The sequence below is a fragment of the Myotis nattereri genome (assembly GCF_964212035.1).
Source record: "Myotis nattereri genome assembly, chromosome: 19".
Classification (NCBI taxonomy): domain Eukaryota; kingdom Metazoa; phylum Chordata; class Mammalia; order Chiroptera; family Vespertilionidae; genus Myotis; species Myotis nattereri.
The window spans coordinates 27444772-27460906 of record NC_138095.1 but is presented as its reverse complement, the minus strand read 5'-3'; the positions used below and the strand labels follow the sequence as shown (position 1 = coordinate 27460906).

Genomic DNA, 16135 nt, shown 5'->3' with positions numbered 1-16135 from the left:
GCAAAGGAGAGGCATGCGGGCTGGGGGGAGCCCATCACCGGGGGTGGGGGGGCAGGGGACCCTCCTGTGAGACGCGTCTAAGCCAGCACGTGGCCGGGCTTTGAGGGCGGCCCTGCCCTAGCTTAGCCCCAGCTTCACGTGGACACACGTGTTCGGAGGAGACCTGGGCCGGCGAAGCAGGCGGCGGCTGCTCGCACCAGCTGGACTGACCCAGCACTGCCGCAGACTCTCCCGGGAGCCCGCAGTCCCTCCTGAGGCGCCTGCCCCACCCAAGTCTGCTCACGTGTGCTCACGTGCATTTTCCTGGGCAGTGGCTCCACGCGGGTATCATGCCTCACGGGCTTCCCCTCCCAGGAAAGGGTAGGCTGCCTGGCCTGTGCCTGCCGCCGGGGGTAGGGGTGCGGGCGGCCGCCCACCTGCAGTTTGAGGCGGTGGGCCTCGATGGGGATGATCTTCAGGATGGGCAGGTCCACCACCAGCACCTTGGGCTTGCTCTTGACCAGACAGCCTCTCTCTAGGTCCCAGTCCGCGCCTTCCAGGTACAGTCCTGACACAAAGCACCCTAGGGAGCAGGAACGGACCGTTACGCAGAAGCACAGGCATGTGCGTCGCACAAACTGGGAGCGTGCCCGAGCCTTCACCACGAGTCTCCTCGGAGCTGAGGGAAACGCCCCTGACGCAGACACAGGGCCCGGAGGGAGACAGCGGTGTCAGCTGCACCGCAGGCCGGGCCCTGGGTTGGAGGCAGGTGATGCCCTCGGGGTTTGCAGGGAGGTCATTCGGCGACCGTCCTCTGAAAGGTCTGACACTGACTGGGGAGCCCACTCCACACAGAAGGAAAGGTGAGCGCGTCCAGGTCTCCCCGACATCACCCAGGACTCGACAGAGACCCTGGCGGAGAAGCGATGTGCCCCGGGCGTGTCCCCCCACACGGCCCGGCCCGCTGCTCCTCCCTCAGAACCGGAGGCGGCACCGGGCAGGGACCCACAGAGGCTGTGGGTCCATAGGGCTGCTGCACCTTGTCCTGCCCGCTCAGTCACTTCGTCTGCGTCCTGGAACTTGGTCACTTGGGTGAATAGGGTGGAGCGGTCCAGGGGCCAGCCGTTCCGCCGGCAGGTTGCCTGCACCAGGGCCGTGAGGTAGGATTCCGGGACGTGCAGCCCCGAGAGCCACATCACGTTGGGCTCGCTTTCCACGACCTGTAGAGCAGAGGGGCAGCTGCGTCAGATGTTGGTCAAAGCTGACGGACCCTGCGCTCATGGTAAAGACACCGTTCACATTGGGGCCGGAAGATGGTGATAGGACCCTGGCAGCCCATTTGGGAAAAGCAAGCTGCACCACCGAATGCAGAGGAAGCAAAGATTCAGAAATCCTATATAATAAAGAGCTAATATGCTAATTAGACCTAACAGCAAAACGACCATCCAGACAACTGTCCAGATGACCGTCCAGACAACCTTCTGGATGAAGCCGGGGCTGTGAGGGCCGGCCAAGGCAGCCAGGCTGAGCCCCTTGCACGAATTCTGTGCCTTGGGCCTCTAGTAAAACAGTAAGACCACAGAAGTGCAGGTCTTCTCCAGGGAATGTGTCATGCCTCGGAGTAAAGGACACAAACCGGGAGCCATGAGGACAAGACCAACCTATCTGATGCCACAAAAATGCAGAGCTGTCCTCTGGGAAGAAACACCACGAGCCAAAGTCTGAGGACACCCGGCAGTGAAGGGCCCGTTTCCTTGATGTGCTAAGAACTCTTACAAATCAACTTCCAAAGATGGAGAATTGGATAAAAGTGAAACCGAAATACAAAAAGACAATTCATAGTCCTGACTGCTTTGGCTCAGTGGATAGAGCCTGTGAACTGAAGGGTCCGGGTTTGATTCCTGGTCAGGGCACAGGCCCGGTTTGCAGGCTCAATCCCTAGTGGGGGTTGTGCAGGAGGCAGCCGATCCATGATTCTCTCATCATTGATGTTTCTCTCGCTCTCTCCCTCTCCCTTCCTCTCTGAAGTCAATAAAAAATATTTTTTAAAAAGGCCATTCACAGAAGAAGTACCACAAACTGTGAGATATACGCAGCCTCCCCCTAACCAAACACACGCACATCCGGACAATCACGTCACCGTTTACCGACCGGGGACAAGACGTGCGAACATTCACACCAGCACCGCGGAGAGTGCTCTTGGCCGCCTGCACCCTACCTCCCCTCCTCCAGGCAAGCGTCAGGGGTTAAAGTGCACGCACTCGGGCCTCGTAGGCATGCGTGGGGAGCAGGCTCGAGTGAGCACCAGGACACAGGCCAGGCTGTCGCCTGTGCCGGCAAAGGGAAACACTGGTGACCTCCTGGATGTCCAGCACGGGGAGGCCCCGGGTGCCCGTACAGTGGGCACCCCCAGAGGAGTGAGGCAGGTCTAGAGGGACTTAGATGGACAGGTGCTGAGACAGACTCTCCAGGGAGTAGGCCGAGCTGTGCCAGCGCCTTCAAGGTCTTCAAACAGGAAAAGGAAGAGACACAGATGTGCGGGCAGAGCAGCGTCAGCCGCTGGCAGGGTCAGCACAGGGGCGGGTGGGGCGGGGTCCGCAGGGCACCAGCGCCCCCTCACCCAGGACGTGTACTGGCTGAAGCGCCGCAGGAAGTAGAGCATCCAGTTCCCGAGGGACTTCAGGGTGTCGGGGGCCAGCTTCCTCCAGATGTGAGGGATGTTCCCGATGAACAGCGACCTGGCCACGTCGTCCAGCTCGCTGCTCATGCCCACTTCCCCGGCCAGGGCCTGCGGTGGGATGGGGAGCGCAGGGGCGGTCGGGCCAGCCCTGTGGGGCGGGGAGCCTGGCGCCCAGCCGCCTGCCCGGGGAGCAGCTCACCCTCTGCAGCTCGGCCAGGGAGCGGGACATGCGGACCAGCAGCTTGTTGAAGCGCTCCAGCTCCTGCAGCAGCACCACCGATGTCGGGGTGATGCTCGCGCCCAGGTGCCTCCGGACCAGGTCCAAGTCGAAGACCTTGGGCATCTTGTTCTCTATGTCCTTGGCCACGTTGCCAATGTAATCCTCTCGGCTGATGCCGCTGCTCGATTCCCCTAAAGGCAGGATGCTTGTGAGGGAGAGCAAGGCGCCAGGCGAGGGGCGAGGGGCGAGGGGGTGGGCAAGGCAGCAGCATGGCGGAAACTCAAGGGACCAGAGGCAGAGCCCTGCCTCACCCCGGGCCCTGGGCGCGCCCCTCCGGGCGGACTACCTGTCTGAGGCTGCAGCTCCAGCAGGTGAGACCACAGGTCCCGGGCGGCCTGCGTGTAATACCCGATCTCGGCGTTGGGGTGGAGACCGAACACCTCGGGCGTGTTGGCCAGCGGCAGGGCCTCGATGGCTTCTACAGCACAGACAGCGAGGTCACCGCGTACACCCTCCCTTTCGGACACGCAGACGAACGCCCGCTGCTCCGCGCACAGTTCCAAGTACAATTCTACCCAGTCCGCCCCGTCCAGCCCACCTCCGTTTGTTATGAAACGGCTGTGACCTTCGCGGGGCCACCCCGTCCCTCCGGGCAGAATCCGCCACATCCGCCGTCATTCAGGCCAGGAAATCAGAACCAACGCCGTCAGCTCCGAGCCCCACACCCACCCACCAAGGAGGCCCCCCGACCCCCAGGCGAGGGGACAGAAGAGACAGGAGAGCCCTCACGCCGAGAGAGCCAACACCGCCGAGATGTGGGCTCCCTGAGAAAAGACCTGGAGAGACTGCGTCTGGAAACCCACCCACGAAGCGCTCCTTGGGGTCGCCCGCGCCCGCGGGGATCTTGTAGTCCACCTCCTTGTTGTGGAAGAAGTGGAAGGGCTGGAAGGTGTCGAAGATGAAGTCCCCCAGGTACTCGTCCATGTAGATGGTCAGGATGCGGCGGTCGAAGCTGTCGATGGCCCGGCCTCCGTACATGACCTGCGGTCCCGGAAGTGAGAACCGGCCGCTTTTGTATTAAAGAAACAGGCAAAACCAAACCGCAGAGGCAGCGGTGCTTCCGCCTGCAAAGGTAACACTGCCGTCTCTCCCACGAGCCTGCACAGCCCTGCCCCCAGATGGAGCCGGCGCCGCGGCATGGCCGAGGCGAGGCGGGCACTGCCCACTCCCAGGGACAGCAGCCTCGGGCAGGGAGCGGAGCTGCGTGCGGCCGGGGCTCTCAGAGGACAGACCACTGGGAGTGAGCAGCGGGGTTCAGAGACCCAAGGCAGGAGGAGCAAGGCGAGTCCAGCTCCGCGATAGGTCAGGGCGCCAGGCCACAGCCCCACTCCCGCCCAGGAGGGTCCCCGAGGCCTCCTACCTCTCCAATCAGGTACTTGAGGCTGCCCCACGGGATCCGCGTGTCGCGCTGCTGGAAGGCTTTGGTCAGGTACGTGTTCAGAATCTCCATGCAGACCTGAGGGGGAGGGGGAGGGGGAGGGGGAGGCTCGCCAGCATGCTCCCGGGGACACGGGGAGGAGGGAGGACGTCCCGGGGAAGCGGGGGCCGCGTACCTGGAAGTCGGACTCGTTGAAGTCGTAGTAGACGTTCCAGCCGATCTTGCCGAACTTCCTGCGCTCCTGCACCACGGCGTGGAAGAAGGCCAGCACGTACACCAGCGGCTTGAACGCGGGGTGCGGGCAGTGCTCCAGCATCTCGTTCGAGATCTTGAAGTACGTGGCCCTCATGTTGAGCTTCAGCCCATTGGGCGGCTCCGTGACAACCTGGCAGAGGAGACGGAGGGTGACGGGCCGCAGGCCTGCACGCAGCACGGGAGAGCGTGACGTGGAGGCGTCCTGGCTCCCCTCTCACTGCGTGGCCGGTGGGCCTCTCCCTGAGCAGCACTGTCTGTGGCCAGGAGCCCTGAGGAGCTGCAGGCTCTTCTCCGAGGCTCTGCCACATGCTCAGCAGATGCCCCGAGAAGGCCCTGCAGCCCCCTGACCGGGGCCTGGGATGGAAGGTGAGAGGAGCCACGTTTCCCTCTTGCTGCCCCAGAGACAGACACAGAGCCTGTGCACACTGTGCTCTGGAGAAGCAGTAAATGCGCATAAACCACGCGGAGCTTCTGCACGGCCCCGAGGACGCGGGAGGTGGCCTGTCCCAGGGGCAGCCGTGCAGACGGACCCGGGCTTTGGGCACAAGTGGGAGAGGAGGCCTGGGGGCTGCACTGTGACGGGGCACTGCTTCTCTGGGGAGGGAGGGAGGGAATTGGGAAGGGGTGTGTGGAAGGTCCCAATCACATCTGATGTTTGTTTATAACACACACACATGCACGCACACACACGTGCGCACATGCACACACAGTGGGTCCGTGGTGTCTGCCGACGCCTGACCTTCAGGGACTTCTGCAGGATGCCAATGGGGAAGCCCTGGGTGGGGTCGGTGGTGAGCCACAGGCGGAAGTCGGGGTGGGGCTTGGTGATCCGCTCCAGGGACTTCTCCAGGTCCTTCAGCCACTTGACCAGCAGGTGGCAGTTCTGCAGCATCAGCCATTGCCCACGAGCCACCGCAGTCTCCAGCAGCTGCAGGGCCACCTGCCCGCGGGGAGGAAAGGCTGGTGCCCGAGCCCCGCCAGCCTGTGCTCTCCCAGGGCCCGCCCTAGCCCCCAGCACCAGAAGAGGCGGAACCCCATCTCTTAGGGTTCCTCCCGGACCCTGTGCCCTGGGCAGGTCCCCGCCCAGAGCCCCTTGGCCCAGGAGATCCCACTGTCCCTATTCCTGATGACTTATCAGCCCTGCCACGGGCAGTGACGCTATAACCTGCAGGGGAGCTGCAGGGAGGGAGGAGGGACTGTGCAAGGGCGTTGAAAAAAACAGCACGCACTGACCATAAGCTGGTCACCGCCAGGAGCACGCTGGGCTCAGGCCATACTGCCATCGCTCTCACCCTCACCCTGGCCTTAACTATAGCTCGAGCACTAACCGTAGCCCTAATCCTAGCCCTGGATATAGCCCTAACACTAATACTAACCATAGCCCTAGTCCTAACTCTAACCGTACCCCTAACCCTAATCCTAACCATAGCCAAGTTCTAACTCTAACCCTATCCCTAACCCTAATCCTAACTGTAGCCCAAGCCCTAACTCTAACCGTAGACCAAGTCCTAACTCTAACCATAGCCAGAGTCCTAACTCTAACGATAACCCTAACCCTAACTCTAATCGTAGCCCGAGACCTAATCCTAACCTAACCCTAACTGTAGCCCTAACCCTAATCCTAACTGTAGCTCTACCCTAACCCCAACCCAAACCGTAGCCATAACCCTAATCCTAACTGTAGCCCGAGGCCTAACTCTAACCGTAGCACTAACCCTAATCCTAACCATACCCCGAGCCCTAACTCTAACAGTAGCCCTAACCCTAATCCTAACCCTAATCCAAACCATAGCCCGAGCCCTAACCCTAACCGTAGCCCTAACCCTAATGCTAACTGTAGCCCGAGCCCTAACCCTAACTGTAGCCCTAACCTTAACCCTAAACGTAGCCCTAACCCTAATCCTAACTGTAGCCCTAACCCTAATCCTAACCATAGCACTAACCCTAATCCGAACAGTAGCCCGGGCCCTAACAATAACCATAGCCCTAACCCTAATCCTAATTGTAGCCCTACCCCTAACCCTAACTGTAGCCCTAACCCTAATCCTAACCGTAGCCCAAGCCCTAACTCTAACCATAACCCAAGTCCTAACTCTAACCATAGCCCTAACCCTAACTCTAACTGTATACCTAACCCTAACCCAAACTGTCGACCTAACCCTAATCCTAACTGTAGCCCTAACCCTAACCCTAACTCTAACCATAGCACTAACATTACCCTAACCGTAGCCCTAACCCTAATCCTAACTGTAGTCCTAACCCTAATCCTAACTGTAGCCCTAACCCTAACCCTAACCCTAACCCTAACATTACACTAACTGTAGTCCTAACCCTAATCCTAACTGTAGCCTTAACCCTAACAGTAGCCCTAACCCTAACTCTAACCATAGCCCTAACATTATCCTAACTGTAGCGAGCGCTAAACCTAATCGTAACTGTAGCTCTAACCCTAACCCGAACCCAAACCGTAGCCATAACCCTAAACCTAACTGGAGCCCAAGCCCTAACCCTAACTGTAGCCCTAACCCTAATCCTAACCGTAGCCCTAACCCTAATCCTAACTGTAGTCCTGCCCTAATCCTAACTGTAGCCCTAACCGTAATCCTAACCGTACCCCTAACCCAAACCGTAGCCCTAACCCTAATCCTAACTGTAGCCCAAACCCTAACCCTAACCCTAACATTACCCTAACTGTAGACCTAACCCTAACCCTAACTCTAACCTTAACTCTAACCATAGCCCTAACATTATCCTAACTGTAGCTAGCGCTAACCCTAATCGTAACTGTAGCTCTAACCCTAACCCGAACCCAAACCGTAGCACTAACTCTAATCCTAACCGTAGCCCTAACCCTAACTGTAGCCCTAACCCTAATCCTAACTGTAGCCCGAGCCCTAAGCCTAACCATAGCCCTAACCCTAATCCTAACCATAGCCCTAACCCTAACTGTAGCCCTAACCCTAATCCTAACTGTAGCCCTAACCCTAATCCTAACCGTAGCCCTAACCCTAACCCTAACTGTAGCCCTAACCCTAATCCTAACTGTAGTCCTGCCCTAATCCTAACTGTAGCCCTAACCCTAATCCTAACCATAACCCTAACCCTAATCCTAACTGTAGCCTAACCCTAACCCTAAACGTAGCCCTAACCCTAATCCTAACCGTAACCCGAGCCCTAACCCTAACCGTACCCCTAACTCTAATCCTAACAGTAGCCCGAGCCCTAACCCTAATTGTAGCCCTAACCTTAACCCTAAACGTAGCCCTAACCCTAATCTTAACTGTATCCCTAACCCTAATCCTAACCGTAGCCCTAACCCTAATCCTAACCATAGCCCTAACCCTAACTGTAGCCCTAACCCTAATCCTAACCGTAGCCCTAACCCTAATCCTAACCGTAGCCCTAACCCTAATCCTAACTGTAGCCCTAACCCTAACCCTAACTCTAACCTTAACTCTAACCATAGCCCTAACATTATCCTAACTGTAGCTAGCGCTAACCCTAATCGTAACTGTAGCTCTAACCCTAACCCGAACCCAAACCGTAGCACTAACTCTAATCCTAACCGTAGCCCTAACCCTAACTGTAGCCCTAACCCTAATCCTAACTGTAGCCCGAGCCCTAAGCCTAACCATAGCCCTAACCCTAATCCTAACCATAGCCCTAAGCATAGCCCAAACCCTAACTGTAGCCCTAACCCTAATCATAACTGTAGCCCTAACCCTAATCCTAACCGTAGCCCTAACCCTAATCCTAACTGTAGGCCTAACCCTAATCCTAACTGTAGCCCAAACCCTAACCCTAACCCTAACATTACCCTAACTGTAGGCCTAACCCTAATCCTAACTGTAGTCCTAACCCTAATCCTAACTGTAGCCCTAACCGTAATCCTAACCGTACCCCTAACCCAAACCGTAGCCCTAACCCTAATCCTAACTGTAGCCCTATCCCTAATCCTAACCGTAGAACTAACCCTAATCCGTAACCGTAGCCCGGGTCCTAACCATAACCGTAGCTCTAACCCTAATCCTAACCGTAGCCTGAGCCCTAACTCTAACCATAGCCCAAGTCCTAACTCTAACCATAGCCCTAACCCTAACTCTAACTGTATCCCTAACCTTAATCCTAACCTTAGCCCTAACCCTAATCCTAACCATAGTCCTAACCCTAACTGTAGCCCTAACCCTAATCCTAACCGTAGCCCTAACCCTAACTGTAGCCCTAACCCTAATCCTAACCATAGCCCGATCCCTAACCCTAACTGTAGCCCTAACCCTAACCCTAACTTTAACCATAGGCCTAACATTACCCTAACTGTAGCAAAACCCTAATCCTAACTATAGTCCTAACCCTAATCCTAACTGTAGCCCTAACCCTAATCCTAACTGTAGCCCTAACCCTAACCCTAACCATAGCCCTAACCCTAATCCTAATCCTAACTGTAGCCCTAACCCTAACCGTAGCCCTTACCCTAACTCTAACTGTAGCCCTAACATTATCCTAACTGTAGCTAGCGCTAACCCTAATCGTAACTGTAGCTCTAACCCTAACCCCAACCCAAACCATAGCCATAACCCTAATTCAAACTGTAGCCCGAGCCCTAACTCTAAAAGTAGCACTAACCCTAATCCTAACCGTAGCCCGAGCCCTAACCCTAACCGTAGCCCTAACCCTAATGCTAACCGTAGCCCGAGCCCTAACCCTGACTGTAGCCCTAACCTTAACCCTAAACGTAGCCCTAACCCTAATCCTAACTGTAGCCCTAACCCTAATCCTAACCATAGCACTAACCCTAATCCGAACAGTAGCCCGGGACCTAACTATAACAACAGCCCTAAACCTAATCCTAATTGTAGCCATACCCCTAACCCTAACCGTAGCCCTAACCCTAATCCTAACCGTAACCCAAGCCCTAACTCTAACCATAGCCCTAACCCTAACTCTAACCGTATCCCTAACCCTAATCCTAACCGTAGCCCTAACCCTAATCCTAACCATAGCCCTAACCCTAACTGTAGCCCTAACCCTAATCCTAACCGTAGCCCTAACCCTAATCCTAACCGTAGCCCTAACCCTAATCCTAACTGTAGCCCTAACCCTAACCCTAACTCTAACCTTAACTCTAACCATAGCCCTAACATTATCCTAACTGTAGCTAGCGCTAACCCTAATCGTAACTGTAGCTCTAACCCTAACCCGAACCCAAACCGTAGCACTAACTCTAATCCTAACCGTAGCCCTAACCCTAACTGTAGCCCTAACCCTAATCCTAACTGTAGCCCGAGCCCTAAGCCTAACCATAGCCCTAACCCTAATCCTAACCATAGCCCTAACCCTAATCCTAACCCTAACTGTAGCCCTAACCCTAATCCTAACAGTAGCCCTAACACTAATCCTAACTGTAGCCCTTACCCTAACCCTAACTGTAGCCCTAACCCTCATCCTAACTGTAGCCCGAGCCCTAACCCTAACCATAGCCCTAACCCTAACCCTAACCGTAGCCCTAACCCTAATCCTAACCATAGCCCTAACCCTAATTCTAACCCTAACTGTAGCCCTAACCCTAATCCTAACAGTAGCCCTAACACTAATCCTAACTGTAGCCCTAACCCTAACCCTAGCCGTAGCCCGAGCCCTAACTCTAACCGTAGCCCGAACCCTAATCCTAGTCGTAGCCTGAGCCCTAGCCCTGACACTGTTCAAGCACATGCTCCCCGCTCTGCAGGCCAGAAGTGGCGCAAGCTCAGGTGGAGCGGCCAGGACATAACTCCTCCCTACCAGAGTTTGGGCCCAGCTCCCTCCAACCCCCGGTACCTTCTCCTGGCCTTGGCCCATGGCGAGGAACTTGAGGCGGTTTCCCCCAAAGCCAGTTTGCTCGGCCAACTTCATGAGGTCGCTGGCGGGGTCGGAGCCGGGGCTCAGGATGAACACGATGGGCGAGTTCGGGGTGCTCTGCTCGAAGATGGCCTCGAAGCTGATCATCGGGGGCTGCACGTACCTGGGCAGGGCCACCCCCAGAGTTAGGGGGCTCCTGTCTGACCAGCACACTGTCCCCGTTCCACCACCTGGGACGTCACCCCAGCTCTTGGCGCCGCCCGCCTCGTGTGAGGGCCCCGTGTCTGCACCCCACTCATGGCGACTGTTTCCTTTTTAACAGTGCGTCTCACACACTGTGTTTCGCTAGCAGAGCGCAGTGGTGTGGCGATCGTTTCTCCCGCAGCTGGCCCACCTCGGCCGCCGGAGGGTGCGGGAGGGGGCCCCGCACAGAGGCCTCGCCAGCACCCACTCACACTTACTTCTCCCCCATGGTGACCGTCACGTAGTCGGTCACAGCGCGGTAGACCCGGTCCACGCGGAAGCAGCGCAGGATGAGCAGCTTCTGGAAGGGGGTGATGCTGCTGTCGTAGCCCAGGGGGAAGGGGGACTGCTCCAGCGCGTCCAGGTCATACCACTGGAAGGCAGAGGCCCCGTCACGTGGGGGCCCGGGAGGGTCGCCACGTGGGCAGCACACGGACCCGGCAGTGTGCGCAGCAGCGTGGCTCCCAACACGGGCTGGGAAGAACATCCAGGCCTCCGCTCCTCCGACCTGTCCTGTCCCTCCCCGAGCTGTGCCCTTCAGGGAGGGCAGGTCTGCGTCTGCGTCACCGCTGGTCCCAGTGCCCATCAAGGGCGGGCCGCGGAGCTGCTCAGTGCCATTGCTTGGATGCCTGGTGGGTGGGTGGGTGGGGCGGGCGGGCGGGCCTAAGGACAGACGATGGATGGACGGACGGATGAGCCAGCATGCCACCCGGGGATCAGAGGGCTCCGATTAGATCTGAATGGGCCCCTCCAGGAGTATCTCCGTCCCCGCAGGTAAGTCTGGAGACTGGCGTGGGCGAAAGGAGGGAATGGGGTGGGGGACGGGGCAGCGGGGAAGGGAGTGGGGGGCTCACCTCCTGCCAGACAGCAGGGTACTTCTCCACATCGTCGGGGAGATTCCCGAAGTCCTCTGAGAACAGCTCCGACAGGAGCATGATGTCCTCCCAGCCCTGGTCAGGCAGCCACGCACAGGGCTTCTTCCGCTTGCTCTTCTCCAGGGAGATGTTTCCTAATCCCACGGGAGCTGAGTCAGCCGCTGCTGCCGCCGCTGCCACCTGCCCTGGGACCTCCCTTGCGGGGGGCAGCCCTCTGGGAAGAGGGGGCGCAGGCTCCCTGTGCCGCCCGTCAGGGCAGCTTCAGGCAGAGAAGGGCTGCTCCCGTCAGACCAGCAACATTTCTGAGGCTGGAAAGGTCAACATGGAACCGAAACAGTCCCAACACACGCGGCCAGAAGCGGCTCCAGGGCGGCCGGGGGGCCAGCTGTGTGGACGCACGGTCCGCGTGCGCATGCGCGAGTGGTCGAGGCCCACAGTACCTTTCAGGAAGAACTCGAGCTCCTCCTGGGGGACCCTCCCCTCCGCCTGCTCTATCTTGATCGTCATGTTGAAAGAGAAGAGTAACTTGTGCCTCTCAAACAGCCCTGAAGAACAAGATGGACACCAACTTTAAAGTGGTTTCCAAACATACGCACCCTGTGTTCCAGCAGCACCATGCACCACAGCTAAGACCTGGGAACAGCCTAGTGCCCAGCACAGGTGAGGGGTTAGAAAACGGTGGTCCATCTACCATGGAACACTGCGCGGCTGTAAAAAGAAGGAACTCTTACCACTTGCAACAGCATGGCTGGACCCGGAGAGCATTGTGCTGAGGGAACAAGCCAATCAGAGAAAGATAAATATCACATGAGCTCACTCATATGTGGGATCTAATGACCAGCATAAACTGATGAACAAAAATAGATCCAGAGACAGAGAAGCATCAAACAGACCATCCAACCTCAGAAGGAGGGGTGTTGGAGATCAACCAAAGGACTTGTAGCTGCATCTGAGCATACCCCATGGACACAGACAGGGGGGTGGAGCGGGGGAGGGCATGTGCTGGGGGTGAGAGCGGCTGGGGAGAGGCCAATTCGGGGAAAGGAGACGTAAGTAATACTTTCAACAATAAGGAATTTAAATACATTTTAAAAGTCATTTCTAAAATCGAGTTTCTGGCACACAGCGTGCTTCCACGTGACAAAGCCCCGGACGGGGAGGCTGCACTGAGCCCTCCCTGCGTGGGAAGTCCATGACCGAGTACAGGAGACACGGGCTCAATCCCATGTGACGCCACGTGTGTGATTATTCTACTATAGCCTGTGGAAGCAGGCGGGGCCGGGGAGCTGCTGCCGGCGGGCTGGGCTCTGCGGTGGAGGAAGTACATCCCTCACAGCCTCTACTAAGGAGGATGCTACACCCCAGGTTCTTTTCTAAACAGAATAAATGCGTTCCTGGGAGAAAGTGTCCAAGTCAGTCTGTGATCTGAACGGTGCTTGGCCCATGTTAGAGGGCGGGCTGCCTACCCGAGCCCTCGAGGAACCCGCAATCACCCGCAACCCTTTTCCTGCCCCACGCCACGGGCTGACTCTGTCCCTCCCGCACCCATGGACAGAGCAGCCCTGAGCCAGGACCTCCACAGGTGCTGCGTCCGGCGGCCCCCCCATCAGCGGAAGTCGGGGCAGGACGAGGACCCCGGCGGGCGGTATGCCCGGCACGGCTGGCCTGGCCTGAGGGGGCGCTCACCTGTGCAGCCGTAGTTGTAGATGTTGAAGGTCAGCGTGTCCATGATGTTCCTGAGCCGCTTCATGAGGATGGAGTCAGGCAGCGACTTCTTCAGCGACAGCCCGAAGACGTCGAGGAAGGCGCTCAGGGAGTACTGGTACATGGTGGTCACCAGCGCCATCTCCGACAGCACGAAGAACAGGATGGCGCCCCGCCGCGCCGCTGGCCGGTAGCCGTCCCGCAGCCGGTCGATGTCCAGGGCCGTCTTCTCCGCCAGCTTGAGCTTCTCCGACACCTGCAGGAAAGGTGCAGGTTGCCAAGGAGATGGGACACTCGCACCCCTAACCAAGGGGACTGTAAACAGGAGGCAGAGGGCGGGAGTGGGAGAGGCACAAGAGAAAAAACAAAAAATGACCCGTGGGACGCTCCCAGGGCCCAGCAGGCGACCGCCGCGGCGAGAGGTGGTGGGCACCCGCGGCTCAACCCCACAGCAGCTCTCCTGACAGCCCCCCATTTCACCTGGAGACGCGCAGCACCCCCATCTCCTTCCACACGGGGCTGCACCCCAACTCCAGGACCCACCACACCACGCAACACCCCCTGGGCCGTGGATGGTCGCTGGGCGTGGGATTTAATGACTCTCAGGGCCTTTGTGATGGGGACAGGGACAGAGTCCCACGTCCCCCAGGGACTTGACCTGAGCGGACACGAGCCAGACCTATGAGACCACGGCGAGCTTGGCTCCCAGGAAGCCAGAGAACAAAGCCAACCGCCGAAGGCCCAGCCCACAAACGGGAAGGTGAGTCTGGGTGACAGGCTTGGCGTCCTGGATCCAGCCCTGCCTGAAGCTGGCACGGACTTTCCTGCTTTGTAAGCTGATAAACGCCTCCCAAGGGCTTGGGGAGACCTTTCAGACACCCTTCCCCACAGCACCCCCCACAGGGGGGCCATTTCTCATCAGGCAAACCCTCAGGAGGCTCAAAGCCGCGTCCATGAGCACAGGTTGACATCCTCCAGCCCAAAGCCCCCGATCCCAAGGCCCAGGCCCTGAGCGCAGCGAGACGCGGTGCGCTCCCCGAGCGGCGGACCTCGGTGGCCTTGGACTTGGTCTCCTCCAGCGTCTGCACCAGCTCCACGTTGTCCAGCATGTTGCCCGTGGAGGTCGCCAGCTCCCGCAGCAGCGAGTCTTCCAGGTCCTTCAGCAAGTTCTTGTTCTCGCTCGTCTCCTGGATGAGGTGCTCCCGTTGCTCCTCCAGCTCGTGCCTCTCGAAGCCCACCAGCACGCTCAGCAGCTGGTCCTCCAGGCCTTTCAGAGTGACTGGGGGGACACGGGTGGCCTCACTGCTCTGTCCCCCAACAAGCGTGCAGGAGGCTGGCGATCAGTGACTCTCTCATCCTTGAATTTCTCTCTCTCTCCCTCTCCCTTCCTCTCTGAAATCAATAATAATATACCTATTTTTAAAAGACGTGACTAAGAGCCTGATGGGGTCACTGAATGAAATGCGGGCCGTGAAGGCCTTGTCTCGGATGGCAGTCTCCCTCGCACCACCTTGCATGCCCGGCGGCCCTGGCCCTTACCGGTGTAATTGATGACCATGGCTTTCCCGAACACGGACGGCGTGTATCGAGGGTTGGCCAGCTTGGTGGTGAGGTAGAGCCGGAAGTTGGAGTCGTAGTCCACTTCCTTGTCGCCCAGGATGATGAACTGCCGGCCCTGGGAGAACTTGATGTTTTTCTCCAGGACGTTGTCGATCACGGGGTCGATGTACTCGTCCACGTCGTGGAAGAGGAAGGGCGTGCCGTACTTGATGGACATCTCCAGCAGCTTGAGGAAGTCGGGGTCGTTGAAGGAGGCGACCTGGAGGGCGGGAGGCAGTGCCGAGGGTCAGCCCTGGCCTCACACGTGGGGGTGGCCTTGGAATCCAAGCAGGTACATCCCGGGAGCAAGGACCAGGAACCACAAGGAAAAGGTCAAACTCAACGTCAGGGGTTTGCTGACGATTTCAGCAAAGTGACCGGGCAATCAGTATGAACACATGACCATAAAACCCAGGCCCCTGCACACGGGTGCCCGAGCCGCACTCGTCACCATCGCCAACGAGTGGAGACAAGCCCCTCGTGCCTCGTGGCGGGCGGGTGAACGGGGTGCGGGCACACAGCGGATGCTGCGCGGCACCAACAGGAAGCAGAGGCCCCGCCACAGCGCGGGGAACATGGTGCTGAGAGGCCGGACACAAGGCCAGCGACTCTGTGACCCCTTCACAGGGAGACGCAGGGATGGGGGATCCGCAGGACAGGAAGTCTGTGAGTGGCCGCCAGAGGCTGGGGTGGAAGAACTGGGGGAGGGTGACGATGCTCAAGGACACAGCATTCCTTTGGGGGCGACAGAAATGGACTCTGCTGGTGATTACACCACTCGGTGAAGACAACACACTGGACGTCTGTCTGAAGCGGGGAACTGCAGCCCCCAAAAGCAAAGCGATGGGACCCTCAGGGCCAGGCCCTGTGCTGACGGGGAACGAAGATGAGCAGAGCACAACCTCTGCCCTCAGCTGCTCACAGCCTCAGGGCAACGCGCAGATCAGAGTAACAGCCGGGCTTCACCCCCTTCCTGACTCCACACGGGGCTCAAGGCTGGGCATTTCGCTGGGCACTGCTGGGGGCCAGGGAATGCCAGGGAGGGGGATGGGGGCCGTACCCGCAGGTTGTTTTTCTCCTCTTTTCTCTTGATCCAGTTGAGGGCCTGCTGCTGGGGGTCGATACAGAGGGGGAAGCGGCTGGCCCGGGTGGTGAGGATGCCGTTCTGGACGGAGAGCTCGTCGGGGGGCAGGCCCTGGGAGCCCCACCTGGAAGGAACAGCAGCAGGGAAATCCATTTCTTTTGCCAAGTTCTGAACCAAGGACTAGGGTGGTGGGGTCGGCTTCCCAGAACAACCCACAGTCCCG

At 58.3% G+C, this 16135-nt stretch overlaps 1 protein-coding gene across 1 annotated transcript in view; it reads right to left on the bottom strand.

Annotated features, from left to right (window-relative positions):
* The window catches only part of DNAH10 (dynein axonemal heavy chain 10), a 68848-nt gene that overhangs the window by 962 nt on the left and 51751 nt on the right, over positions 1-16135 (bottom strand). Inside the window, exons 63-79 of the mRNA XM_081113751.1 lie at positions 15889-16036; positions 14769-15048; positions 14279-14508; positions 13212-13485; positions 11966-12070; positions 11505-11659; positions 10869-11023; positions 10387-10570; positions 5312-5512; positions 4493-4702; positions 4300-4395; positions 3743-3920; positions 3226-3357; positions 2859-3070; positions 2600-2767; positions 1019-1199; positions 417-562 (exon numbers count right to left, since the gene is read on the bottom strand). Of these exons, the coding sequence (XP_080969877.1) occupies positions 417-562; positions 1019-1199; positions 2600-2767; positions 2859-3070; positions 3226-3357; positions 3743-3920; positions 4300-4395; positions 4493-4702; positions 5312-5512; positions 10387-10570; positions 10869-11023; positions 11505-11659; positions 11966-12070; positions 13212-13485; positions 14279-14508; positions 14769-15048; positions 15889-16036 (3055 nt within the window). The remainder of the gene's footprint in view (positions 1-416; positions 563-1018; positions 1200-2599; positions 2768-2858; positions 3071-3225; positions 3358-3742; positions 3921-4299; positions 4396-4492; positions 4703-5311; positions 5513-10386; positions 10571-10868; positions 11024-11504; positions 11660-11965; positions 12071-13211; positions 13486-14278; positions 14509-14768; positions 15049-15888; positions 16037-16135) is intronic.